This window comes from Zophobas morio, unplaced genomic scaffold, assembly GCF_036711695.1.
Source record: "Zophobas morio isolate AGI-343-1 ecotype UQ-CSIRO unplaced genomic scaffold, CSIRO_AGI_Zmor_V1 ptg000002l, whole genome shotgun sequence".
NCBI classification, from domain to species: domain Eukaryota; kingdom Metazoa; phylum Arthropoda; class Insecta; order Coleoptera; family Tenebrionidae; genus Zophobas; species Zophobas morio.
The window spans coordinates 6,538,218-6,552,663 of NW_026972107.1; the positions used below are offsets into that span (position 1 = coordinate 6,538,218).

The 14,446-nt window shown below is 35.4% G+C and overlaps 1 protein-coding gene across 2 annotated transcripts; it reads left to right on the forward strand.

The window, feature by feature from the left end:
• The first annotated feature begins 174 nt into the window (after nt 1-174).
• Nucleotides 175-8,619, forward strand: LOC135126087 (histone acetyltransferase p300-like). Of its 2 annotated transcripts, none has more exons than XM_064051900.1 (5): nt 175-425; nt 509-960; nt 7,058-7,187; nt 7,458-7,822; nt 8,270-8,619. In XM_064051900.1, the coding sequence occupies exons 2-5, from the start codon at nt 553-555 to the stop codon at nt 8,327-8,329; spliced, it is 963 nt and encodes a 320-aa protein (XP_063907970.1). In that variant the 5' UTR covers nt 175-425; nt 509-552; the 3' UTR covers nt 8,330-8,619. The 2 variants fall into 2 exon arrangements, with proteins under 2 accessions (XP_063907970.1, XP_063907962.1); XM_064051892.1 differs by having other exon boundaries at nt 177-425; nt 529-960.
• The last annotated feature ends 5,827 nt before the right edge of the window (nt 8,620-14,446 follow it).

The following is a 14,446-nucleotide window of genomic DNA, read 5'->3' on the forward strand; positions in this document are numbered from 1 at the left end:
TTTTATTAATAACAAAACAAAATTTAATTTGAACTACTAATTTTTTACGTCGGTGATCGCAGACATAGAACAAAATCGAACGAAATATATACATTTGTGTGAGTGACGCACTTCAAACGAGCAGTTTTTTTGTTTCAATAACCAAAATAGTGTCTATTTTCGCAATTTGTGTGGTATCTGAATCTGTAGATGCGTAAAAAATTTTAATTACTCCCTGAAGCCGGCCCTGCACGCCCTGATAGCTGAAATGTTATCTAGTGGCTGGGCCAGGGGGTCAGCGAGGGGGGACGGGCAAGTTTCTCAAACTACAGGCAAGATGCATCAACATGATGCACACCAAGTGATTCCTGAGCTAAAAGTCCACCAAATGCACCAATTTGGCAGACCTCAGCACGGCTCATTAATATTATTGTCAAATTAAATAGGTAAGTAGCGCCATATTCAATAAATCTGCGCCCAGTCAGCAACAAGTCACCTGGGCAAACGCCCCCGGGAAAGCCCAGACAAGTTCGATTCTGCTCTTTGCAGGTGGTGGCGTCAGTCAGTGAAGACATGGATTCTTACGGGGACCACACCCCCAAGATCCGTGCTGGTGGTATCCTGTGTAAGAAAATAAGAAAGTTGAAGATCATCAAGGCCTATCACAGGTTTTTGCATGCCTGTACGTGTTCGGAACCGGATTGCCAAAATCCAGATTGTGATGAAATGAAGAGTACCGTGGTGCACTTCCAGATGTGCACCAGAACACCCAAGAGAGACTGCAATTCCTGTCGTCAGCTGCTGGCCCTTTGCTGTTACCATGCCAAGCGAAACCGAGACTGTGAATCTGAACTCTGCGTCGTCCCCTACTGTGCCAAGTTGAAGTTGCTGATGAAGCTGAAGCGTCGCGCCAAGCGCGCGGCGAGGAAGCAGAAGGAGTCCGGTCTCTCACTCGTCGCTTCCGAATTGAACACCACTCAGGTTAGCACAATTCTCTATATATCTGTTGCCTGCCGTTGGAACTGAGACCTGTGGCTTGGAAAGAGACAGGCATCGACTTGGTGACGCCCAGGTTTCGCAGTTCCAGCGTGCAAGTCGTAATAACCGTCCGAAAGGTAGTTCGATTATAGACTCTATGTGCATGAAGCGAGAGCAAAGATCTCTGCTGTGAGAAGTCTGCTGAAGTCTATATCGAATTGGCTTTGTTGCATGTCGCTTTCTGAACGTAGCCCCAGACAGGGCTTGTCGACCTAAGCTTGAACAGTCAGACCAAAACATATGGACCGATTTGGCTAGTACGAAAATTGCTCTAAGAGGAGCACCAAAAGCCCCCTTAGACAATGTAAATCCGTTTAAAGCGATGGTAGACTTGCCTCAAGAGTAAAAGTTAACGCCCATAGTCATAATGAGAATGACAGTCATACAAAAAATTGATTTATTACATTGCGCAATTCTGTAGTCCCTGGAATAACAGCTAACGCCCTTATTGACATTGACGGTCAAAAAAATGGATTTATTATGTTGCGCAATCCAGCAAAAACATACGTAAACGCATTATATCCAGGCTGAGTTGAGGCCCAGACGTTGAGCCGGAATGACGTCACGGGAAAGCTACGACCAGTTTATCACGGAAATGGAGAAATGGCTGTACGATCTGGCTGTGCTCTCCATTTCGGTGATGAAAATACCGTTCGGTTTAAACTTGTTTTAACTTTCGCGTTATCTAAACTCAACTTCGACACTTATGGAGCAAAAATGTGTACCATCAGAGAAGAAGAAAAGAAAAGTGAGTCTGAACAGTGTTGTACTTTCGTGGTAAACGTGAGTATATTATAATATCTTGTATTTGTTGGCGTTTTTACTTATTTTTTTGCTTGGAAGTAAAAAAAAAACCAAAAAATTTCAAAACAACAATTTGGACTTTAAACAAAGTTTTATTTTGTTATTTTGCGGTCGTACGGTGGATGTTTATTGTAAGATAGTGTAAATTTTGTGATATTTTGCGTATTTTTCGTGGATTTTTGCAATACTTAGATGGCCTTCTCCTGTTCCCGGGTCGGTCGTGGGTGTGGCTCGTCTGCCATTGACGATTTTCACAACGGGGTATCGTGGATAAAACAAAATTTATAGAAGAAATAAGCTTCGGTAGAACCTTTACAGCGAGATTTTTTGAAATTCGAGGAAAAAACTTGTTCGATCAACTTCAATTGACTAGCGTAGCGAGCGTTAGGAGTGTGTTCCTCGAGTGTTAATCGATTGTGTGGAAATAATTGGAAATTATTTGTAAGTGAGGCATTAGATATATTGACTTGCATATCCTGTGGTTGGAGGCATAGTGTGTTCAGCTGCATTAGCAGTTGACATCAATTTGAGGTAAATCACAGGGTCGAGGTGGAGATTATCGGTGAGTTTACTTCAGCTGATAATTTCTTTTAACTGCTCTCGGAAAAAATTGTCATGAGACATTGTGGGCTGCCTATATCACTGTCAATTTAGTTTACAATATGAGTTCTCAAATTAATGATTTTCCAACAAAGGAACAAGCTATTATTGTTACAGCTGTCGATGGTTTGCAATTAAAAGATTATGTATCTGCAATTGCTGAAATTGTAGAACCTAAGAACATATTATTCGCATCGCGCTTGGCCAATAACCGAGTCTGCATTTACGTTAGTTCTGTAGCATTAGTAGATGAGGTTGTCACCAAATACTCTCAGTTATCAATTAATGATCTGATTGTTGGGGTACGTCGCTTGATAAATCCGGCACGCAGAATTATCTTATCCAATGTCTGCCCTTCGATTCCCCATGACGTGTTTATTAACCAAATTAAAACGCTTGGCTTTAACATTGTTTCTCCAATGTCGTTTTTGAAAGCGAGACTGGAGGGTGAAAATTACGCTCATATACGTAGTTTTCGTCGACAAATTTTTGTTCAACCCAATGACGATATCGAACTACCGGCCTCTCTCATAATTAAATATGATAATACCCCTTATAGAATATTTTACTGTTATGATAATGTTTGTTTCAAGTGCAGACAGGCTGGCCATCTTGCGAGTGAATGTGAAAAAGCTAGCAATTCGCACGAAACAACTGAGCTATCTGTTAATGTTCCTTCGGGAATGAGGCCGGGTGACGGAAACCACCCTGTTTCAGAGGTATCAGTGGAAGATAATCTTACGACTTCTTCTTCTATTAATAGTGAACCTACTGCTTCCGGTAGTAAGAGGCAGGTGACTTCCTCAAGTGACAATTCTCCTGATGTTATGGAGGGTCCGTTGGATTTTTCGCAGAAGAGTTTAGGTGAAGATAGACAACCTAAAAAGTTACGGTCAAGCGATTCACTTGAGAGTCTTACACCTATACCAGAACTTTTAGCTCCTGCAAAGGAATTAATCGAGGATTCAGGTTCACCGTTCCCTTTGAATTTTGACAATATTGCTGAGATTATGCAAAATATTTTCGAAGCTACAGATCCGATAGAATATGTTCAACGTTTTACCAATGATGTGGAAGGAGTCATTCAGATGTTGTATGAAATCTATCCCACGCTAACCAAGAAAAGCATAAAAAATCGATGCCTTAAAGTACAACGAAAGCTTAAAAAAGCTCACTCCCTTTATTTGGAACTGACAAATGCAACCTCACCCCCTAGTAATATATCACATTCAACAGCATAAATAATATTAACACTCCCATGTTCATGACCAACTTGATAGCTTATACAAATTTGGCGTCGTTAGTAGCAAAATATGATCATCTGGTTGCTGTTGTTCGTGATGTTCAGCCTTCATTTCTACTTGTATCTGAAACCTGGCTAGACCCAGATATCCCTGATGCATTGATCTTATTAGACGGATTTCATATCTTTAGACAAGATCGCATCGGTCGGAGAGGTGGTGGTGTCTGTGTATATGTTGCTGATCACATTTTGTCTAAGTATTCCGTAAGTATTATTAACTATAACACTGAAAATATTGAATCTCTTTTCTTACAAGTTACGGATAAAACTTTAACATTCGTTTTAGGATGTATTTATAGACCCCCCTCCTCAGTATTGAATGACGACAAATTGCTTTTTCAAACATTGTCGGAGCTAGCAAGCAATAACAATAAGGTATTTATCTTTGGTGATTTCAATCTGCCGGATGTTAAGTGGCCTTTAGAGATGTCCCATAACTATAGTGGATCTTCGCAATTGTTGGTTGATTTGTTACTTTCCCATCACTTAATACAATTAGTAGATCAACCTACCAGGTATCGAGCCGGTCAGCAACCTTCAACTCTAGATCTAATTATTACATCTGACGATGATTTACTAGCTAATTTAGAGTATCTTGATCCAGTTGGTAACTCTGACCATGTAGTTCTCAAGGTCAATATGCAGATTTGTACCTTTCGTAGAGAAAGAACGGTTTCATTTTTGAGAACTGTTACAGACTATAAATCTGTTAACGAAGACCTCAAAAAATTAGATTGGTTCACTTTACTCTCTGACCAATCAATTGAACAAAACTGGCAGGTGTTTAAAAATGTACTTCGAAGCACGGTTTCGAAACATTCCGCTGTTATCACGGTAAAAAGATCCTCAACCAAACCATGGATAACTGCAAAGATTTTAAAACTTGTGAGGACTAAACGAGCTTTATGGCGGAAGTTTAAACGATCGAGCAGCGACACGGACTACAAAATTCACAGAGAGTTCTCAAATCGGCTCTTAACCACAATTAAGGATGCTCGCATTGCTTATGAGAGACGCATTGCTGATCACAATGACGTCAAACGTTTTTACAAACATGTTCGGAATCAAATATCTGGCTCGGTTACCACTCCGCAACTAAAAGATGAAAATGGTCATGTCATCGAGGATTGTGCTAGTGTGGCTGAGATTTTTGCACAAACTTTTTCTAGTGCATTCACGATTGCGCCGAACAACATACTTCCAAGCTTGGCTGGACCTAGTCATGGTCTTTATCTTGACAGTGTTGAGTTTCCAGAAACGGTCGTTTGCGCGAAACTGAAAAAATTAAAATGTACTAAGTCGCCTGGTCCAGATGAAATTAATGCCTCGCTTTTGCTAAACTGTGCTGACTCTCTTGCCCAACCTTTAAGTCGTCTGATGGAGCAGTCCTTCTCCCAGGGAACTCTACCGAGTGACTGGAGGATAGCCATAGTTCGCCCTATATTTAAAAAAGGGGACAAGTTCTGTTCAACAAATTATCGCCCTGTTAGTTTGACTTCGTTAGTTGTTAAGATAATGGAATCAATAATTTATGAATCCATCCTAAAATTTGTTACTGAACATCAACTTGTACCAATGGAGCAGCATGGTTTCCTCCCGGGAAAATCCATCATATCCAATCTTCTTTGTTGTCTTTCTGACTGGACAAAAGAACTTGACTTGGGAAACTCGGTTGATGTCATCTACTTGGATTTCTCTAAAGCTTTTGATCGTGTGCCCAAGCGTCATTTGTTGTTTAAGCTCCAGCATTTAGGTATTAGGGGAAATCTTTACCAGTGGATTGACGCTTTCTTATCGGAGCGGACATTCAGAGTGAGGGTCGGTGGTGCGTTAAGTAACTGTGTACAAGTTTTAAGTGGTGTGCCGCAGGGATCCGTTCTTGGGCCGCTACTGTTCATAGTTTATACAGCCGATTTGAAATTTAGGTTGAGGTCCTCATTTGCCATGTACGCAGATGATGTTAAATTGTATAACTTAAGTAATAGCTGGATGGCATTGACTCAAGACCTTCTGGAAGTATGCAAATGGAGCTCGGAATGGTTACTTCCACTTAATATTGCAAAATGTAGAGTTCTTTACATTGGGAACGCCAATCCCCAACATACCTATTTGATAGACGGTGTAGATATGTGTAAATCTGATTCCCACGTCGACTTAGGGGTACTTGTCACGTCCACTCTTTCTTGGTCTGAACATGTCTTGAGTACTATTAGAAAGGCGAACAAAATGGTGTATTTGTTGGGGAGAGCATTTGCGAGAAGTCATATATCTGTCATTAGCAAGCTCTATAAGAGTTATGTCAGGCCAGTTCTTGAGTTTGCCAATTACATCTGGTCTCCGATTCTTCAACGGGATATAGAGCTATTAGAATCTGTGCAAAGAAGGGCCACAAGAATTCCATTTGGTAGAATTCGGCCGCAGTATGCTGACAGACTTGTAATGATGGGTCTTCCAACGCTTTCCAATCGGCGTAAGAGAGGTGACCTAATTTTAACTTTTCGGGCGCTTAAAGATCCGCAATCACCCATCAGGCATTTGTTTCCCCTGAATACACTTAGTAGAACTAGAGGGCATTGTTTTAAACTAGTGAAGGATAAATTCCGCTCCACAGTGAGGCAACATTTTATTTCCAATAGAGTTTTCGAGACGTGGAACGCCTTACCAGCCAGTATTGTTGAAGCTGATACAGTGACAAATTTCAAAATTAAATTTGATAATTATAATGGATAAAATTAATTGGATTCGTTTGTTAGTTAGGTAGTTAGGTAGCGCGGGCATAACAGGCTAGGCCTCTGCCCGAACGCAAAACTAATAATAATAATAATAATAATAATAATAATAATAATAACTTTTAGTTTTACTTTCTGGGCGTTGGCTAGGGAAGTATAGTAATCGTGTCCATCGGACGAATGGCCACTTTTTTATTATTCTGCTGCTTAACGAGCGGCTGATTTATCAATAAACTGAAGGAGTCGTTATTCGAGGAAAAAACTTGTTCGGAATTATAGACCATCGATCAACTTTTAGTTTTACTTTTTGGGCGTTGGCTAAGGAAGTATTTTGATCGTGTCCATCGGACGAATGGCCACTTTTTTATTATTCTGTTGCTCTACGAGGGGCTGATTTATCAATAAAATGAAGGAGTCGTTTGAAGGTCAACCCTCCATCTTGATTTCTGTTTCCGAAATTTCCATTGCGCGTCAGGGTGGGGCCGCCATTTTATTGAACTTGCGGGTCGCGAAGTAAGTGGTGAAGAAGCAATTATGCTAAAACTGTCTTAAAAACGAAAAAATAAAAAGTAATAGCTTGATTTTATTTGTTTCGTTGATGAAGCCTGGCCAGGAAGAAACAAAATCTCAGCAGGAGGCCATGCCCGCTGGCGAAGTCCCCGATCCGAACATCCCATCACCGCCACCGCCGCCGCAGTTGGTTGTGGTAGGGGAGCATTTGGAAACCAGTGAAGGTAAGCCGGAGGTTTGTACTATCTAGGTGCAAAACATACACTTCTCATTTTTTGCATAAGCGGACTTTATATATTTATGGATGACGCATCTGCCACGTCGACATTGGCGCCTTTTGCAAAAGCCGCTACTACGTTTCATTGTTTTAGTACTTGTTTTGAACGTGTAAGCTTCCCTTAAGATTTCTCATTTCGGTGAAATTCGGATAGCTTTAAAAATATACAAAAATATGCGATGACGAGTCGAGGTGACGTGGACCTTGATGTTTTTAGGTAACTTGTTGCCGACTCAGCCATGGCAACCCGGCTATCCCGACGGAGTCCAGGGAATGCAGCAACCCGAACTCCCAATAATCCAACCACCCGATCCACAGATGATCCAGCAAACTGATCCCCTTTTGATCCGCCAACCAGATCTCCAGACAATCCAACAGGACCAAATTCGTCAAAGTCCCGTACGGGAAACCCAAGAGTCTACTCGCCCCATCACAAGCACCTTCAGTCTCCAGAGCCGACAAGCTCTGCAACAGTTACTTCACGCTTTAAGGTTGCCACGGTCCGCAGAACAAGAACTCCAAATATTGAATATACTGAAAGCTAATCCGCAGCTGCTAGCAGCCTTCATCAAACAACGACAGGTGTGTTTTCTTGTCATTGCTTCAAAACTCATTAGAAAAAACTTGTTATGTATATGTCTTTATTGTATTGTGTTTACTTCTGATAGTAAGGGATCTACAGTGGTAAAAATTGTATTAATGTTGTGTAATGTATATTTGCTGCGAACATCTTCTAAAAAAACATGGCTGCCATAAGGTAACAAGTCAATGATTGTTAAATGTACTGTGTCATGTAGTACCGTGATAGTGAACATCATTTATAGGTATTTCTTGGAAACTAATAGGTGTTTATCTCTTATTTGTTAAAATATGTTTCTGATAAAATGAAAAGTAAGTCTACGAAGCTACATCTTCGACTTGGTCAGGCTCTCTTACTCGTGAGTCACCGTGTCTAAAAGTGGATTTTCATTTCCTCCACTTTTGTGGGTCATGTTTCTTTTGTATTAAATGACGTTCATTCTATACTAGGCTCAAATGCTGCAGGCTAGCGGCGCCGGCCTTAGCGCAACTTCCCTCCAGCTACTATAGCATATATTCACGCAGTAGCTACCCGTTCGGGAGGCGCTACTGCGGAGCTACATATACCGCCAGCGTATGGAGGAGCTGGCCGCCACATCGTCGCAGGACCAGCTCAACAACACTTCCGCTCCCGCGGAATAAAGACAACCGTACAAAGGTTAAGTGATGTCATAGTGTACTTAAGGACAATCGACGGGTATAGCTATGTAATGCAGGGTAGAACTTTAATCAAAAACTCAAACCTATATGTCTCTTCATTCTTAATTGTTATGTGTTTAAATATATCTTCTTTCCTATTATATCCGTGACATCTTTACTTGATTAAATGAATGTTGCATGTTTTTCATGTCAGCATAATCCTAAATAAGAAAACATTCGGACGAAATTTACAATCCGTAATGTTCAATTACCGTATATTAATATTACGATTATACTCAATTTTACTCTCGTTGTTTCCTGTTACGAACAATGTTAGAGTAAATGTTGTGATCATTTTATACTATGGATGTTCCTGTGTGTCCGTTACTAATGGTAAAAAAAATTCTAAAAATACGAGTGTTTGCGGAGCTAAGCTCCGCATTGTTAAATATTTCATACCTTGTTAATAAAGAAAAATCATTTATTTTAATACAGCAACTAGAAAAGTTTAAACTTGTTGACCATTGCAAATAGGCTTTAAATGAAAACAAAATTGTTTCGCGAGTATACATAAACTAAACAATTGTTATAACAGGGTAGTTTAAACTAAAATTTAACTTGACATTTTCTTGATGTTTTTCTAATTTTTAAATCCATCTAGGTGTCTGCTGGCGCATGTATTCGGTGGTCCGTGAAATGGTTGGTCAATGTGAAATTATGTGTATACTTTAAGATTACTAAACGGTTTAACTAATCTAATTGGTACTCTATAATCCGAAATGATTGGTCAATGTGAAATTATGTGTATACTTTTAAGGTTACCGTCTAGATTTAAGAGACATATAATCACTGTATGTCCTCAGCCAAACTAGACTTCGAGTCATACCGGAAAAGTTGCTAGGAAATCGTAAGATATCCTAGCACAGTCGTTTAGCTTATGTATTCATATTTCATAATGGTTAACGTAAGTAGAATAAGATTTTAAAGATCGTAAACCAATGCAACGAATGTTTATGAAATTTCGGTTGAACATCTACATTGACTTAATTATGGTTTCACTGCTTCCACAGGGTATTAAAAAGTATGCATATACTAGGCGATTGAAGCTTTGATTTTCCTCAGGCGAAGAAAACACGTAATTTTTAATTTTCTTAAAATTCGTAGGTTTATATCGATGGTGCATGTCATAAAAAATTAAAAAAGTTGAATATGACACAAAAAAAAATAATAAATAAATGTCTTTTGAAAAATACGCTATAGCATAAATTGAATGTTTCATTGGCCCGTTTCCACCGTACTTTAACCACCTTATTAATTAATAATAGCACACATCCATTAATCAGGTGGTTAAAAGTGTGGTGTAAACGGACCTAAGTCATTTTTAAACATTAGCATAAGATTCGCCCATCACATTCAACATTTACCATTACATCCATTCGTAGTAGTAAAACGTGAACTGGAACATTTATTAAATAGATGTTTAGGGAAGTAATTTGAAATGACGTCTTCGTGGTATTTTAGTAATATGATAATAAATCTTGTGGAACTTAAAATTCTAAATGTATTTCGAAAACTACCCTCTAATTGGTATAGCCATACAAAGTAGGTGAAGGTAGATTATATTTATACATCGGCTTAAGATCAGAATTCACACTTTATACTTTTATTTTACATACTTTCGTGAAAAGTAAGACATATTACACATTTATTAAATAAATATTTGCATAAAGATATAGTTTGAACTGACAATAATCCTCACAATGTTAGTAATGTGTTAACTTAATCTTGTTTCGGTTGTCTCAAAAAAGTACATGCAGTTTTAGGTTTTTTTGAAATTCGTAGAATAGAAACATTGAATGTCATGAAATTAAAAAAAAAAAAACTTAATGAACGTTTTAAATGTATTTGAAAAATTCGACATAGAATACTAAACTTGATGTGACAAAAGTAGTAAATAAATGTTTAGTGAAAAATTAATCATGGACTATAAAACTTGATGTAGATTTACGATAAATGTTTTAATAACGTGATTGAAGCTTTAACGGTACATAGCGAATGATTATTAACTTATTTTAGAAAAAGTACACCTACTTTTCAAATTTATTTCAATGTGTAGAAAATAAAGTAGTAGTGTTGACGGCATATAATATAAATGTGGATTTAAAAATAGTACATAAATGTTTTTTAAAAAAATAACTAGAATAGAAAACTTGATGTTTTTTCGGGTAATTTCTAGCGTAAGTTTGCTATTTACTCATTTACATTACATTCACTCTCAGTGAGTATAGTAAATGTGATTAAATGCTTATAATGTTACAACCGAGTCATGGTACATAGCGAACGATGGAATGGAGTTTTAAATTTTGAGATTTGTAGAATAGTATTGACTGTCATATGATGTTACCGTGTATTTAAAAAAAAAAAAAAATAGTAGATGTGGTTGAAAAATTACCTCTAGAATAGAATTGTAGGCAGTTATATATTAGCTCGCCAAATACAATATATATATATTTAAGTTACATTCATATTTAAGAAGTGAAGACCTCGTTTCAGACAACGTACGCTTTGAAATAAGGTCTTCAAAGTATTTTGATAAGGTGATTGCCGTGTTACAACTGACTTCAAGCACATAGCGAATAATGAATTCAGTGTTCGTAGAAAAAGTAGAAGTAGTTTTAAAATTTCGCAGAAAAAAAGTGCTAGTAGTGACTGTCTAAATGTGGAACTCTGAAAAATAATAAGTAAGTGTGTGTTGAAAATATCACTTTAAGATAGAAAAGTTGATGTGACAAAAACTAAATGTTGAAAAATTAGATCTAGAGACTCTAGGAAACGTGATGAGCTTCTGGGAGGGTAATTTTTAAGGATTAGCATAAAGTTTACTATTAAGACGTAGCACTTTTACATTACTTTCTCTCTTATAGTAAGTGGAGACATTTATCAAATACGTGTTTACAAAAACATATCCTTTGAAATGAGGTCCACAAGACGTTCAAAATATGCATTTGTCAACCGAGTAGAATAGATACATGTAATTTTCAGTTGTAGATTAGAACGTACTACTGTTGGATGTCATCTGATATATATAAATGTGGTTCTCAAAAAAATAGAAAATGAATGTTTCTAGAGTAATTGGTGTGACAGAAATATAGATAAATGTTTTAAATGTAGTTTGAAAAAATCACTCTGAAATCAACTGGTGAAACAAAAATAATTAATGAATGTTTCTAAATGTCGTTAGAAGAAATACAACATTTGTGTCGTTGTGGGTCATGTATAAATGCTGTACTAAAGTTCGGCGACTGAACTTATCAATTTTCTTGAGTTTTAGAGAATAAGAACGTTGGTGTTAAATGCCATAAAAATCAAAAAAATGGATCCTTACAAAAAAACTAGATGTTTTTTAAAAAAATTGCTCCAAAAAAACTACACATTAATTCATGTGGCAAAAAAAACTAGATGTTTTTTAAAAACTTTTTTGAAAAAATCGCTTTAGAATACAAAACTTGATTGTTCCCTGGGTTATATTTAATTATCAGCAACAGATTTTACAATTTTGTTAAATTACGTTCATTTTTGATAAGTGAAGACATCAGATCAGACAAAAACATCGTTTGAAATGACGTCTTCATATTTTAGCAATGTATTTTAGTTGTACATCTGCTTCCACGGTACATTAAAAAATAATGAATTATTTTAATTTTCAGGCTCGCGGTTTTTTCAAAAACGTATAATATAATTCTCAGTGTTGTAGATTAGTGGGGTCGAAACATTGGATGTTACAAAAATTTAAAATGAGGATCCAAAAAAAAATTAGATGTTTAAAATAATCTTTGAAAAACTTGCGATAGAATACGACAATTGATGTGACAAAAGTAGTAATTGAATGTTTTTAAATGGTATTGAAAAAGTAGATGTACAATATAAAACTGGATGTGACAAAATAGGGAGTAAATGTTCTTAAATGTTTAAAAAAAAATTCGCTTTATACGACAAAAATTCATGTGGTTCTGGATTATTTTTGCATATCATCGTCGATTATATATGAAATTTGTAGAACCAAAAGATTGTTATGTCGATGTCCCATAACAATCAGAAAGGGTTTTTTTTTTAAGTAGTAAGTAAATGTTGATATACAAAAATAATAACCCAGTGTTTTTAAATGTTTGCTCTAGAATAGAAACTTGATGTACTAAAAACAAGAAATTGAATGTTTTTAAATGTTTTTTAAAAATTCAGTCTATTTAACTCTAATATTAGCATAAAGATTACTCTTTAGTTTTTCAATTTTATTTAAACTTCTAGAATTAAAACATTATTACGTTCTTAACAGTTAACAAGGTTTTTAAAAGTTTTTTGAAAAATTAGTTCTAGAATTAAAACCTGATATACCAAAAACAATAAATCAATGCTTTTTGTTCGCCCTACAATGAAAACTTGATGTTCTAAAAATAATAAATTGCATGCTTTTAAATGTTTTTTCAAACTTTGCTCTACTTGACTCTAATATTGAATTAGTTTTTCTTTTTTTTTTTTTTAATTTATAGTAAAACATTGTTATGTTCTTGCCCCATAACAATTAAAAAGGTTTTTAAAAGTTTTTTTAAAAATTCGTTTTAGAATTAAAACTTGATATACCAAAAACAATAAATCAATGGTTTTTGTTCGCTCTACGATGAAAATTGATGTCCTCTCGATGTACTTGATTCAATGTTTTTAAATGTTTTTTAAAAATTCGCTTTACTTATCTCTAATATTAGTATAAGATTCGTGAATTAGTTTTTCAATTTTTTGAAATTTCTAATAAAACATTGATATGTTCTTGTGCCATAAAAATTAAAAAGGTTTTTAAAAGTTTTTTGAAAAATTCGTTTTAGAATTAAAACTTGTTATACCAAAAGTAATAAATCAATTGTTTTTGTTCGCTTTACAATAAAATTTGATGTCCTCTTAATGTACTTGATTCAATGTTTTTAAATGTTTTTTAAAAATTCGCTTTACTTATCTCTAATATTAGCGTAAGATTCGTGAATTCTTTTTTCAATTTTTTTGAAATTTCTATTAAAACATTGTTATGTTCTTGTGCCATAACAATTAAAAAGGTTTTAAAAGTTTTTTGAAAAATTCGGTTTAGAATTAGAACTTGTTCTACCAAAAAAAATAAATCAATGGTTTTTGTTCGCTCTACAATCAAACTTGATGTCCTCTTGATGTACTTGATTCAATGTTTTTAAATGTTTTTTAAAAATTCGATTTACTTATCTCTGATATTAGCATAAGGTTCGTGAATTAGTTTTTCATTTTTTTTAAATTTCTAGTAAAACATTGTTATGTTCTTGTGCCATAACAAATAAAAAGGTTTTAAAAGTTTTTTGAAAATTTCGGTTTAGAATTAAAACTTGTTATACCAAAAACAATAAATCAATGGTCTTTGTTCGCTCTACAATCAAATTTGATGTCCTCTTGATGTACTTGATTCAATGTTTTTAAATGTTTCTTAAAAATTCGCTTTACTTACCTCTGATGTTAGCATAAGGTTCGTGAATTAGTTTTTCAATTTTTTGAAATTTCTATTAAAACATTGTTATGTTCTTGTGCCATAACAATTAAAAAGAGTTTTAAAAGTTTTTTGAAAAATTCGGTTTAGAATTAAAACTTGTTATAGCAAAAGTAATAAATCAATTGTTTTTGTTCGCTTTACAATAAAATTTAATGTCCTCTTAATGTACTTGATTCAATGTTTTTAAATGTTTTTTAAAAATTCGCTTTACTTATCTCTAATATTAGCGTAAGATTCGTGAATTCTTTTTTCAATTTTTTGAAATTTCTAGTAAAACATTGTTATGTTCTTGTGCCATAACAATTAAAAAGGTTTTAAAAGTTTTTTGAAAAATTCGGTTTTGAATTAAAACTTGTTATACCAAAAATAATAAATCAATGGTTTTTGTTTACTTTACAATCAAATTTGATGTCCTCTTGATGTACTTG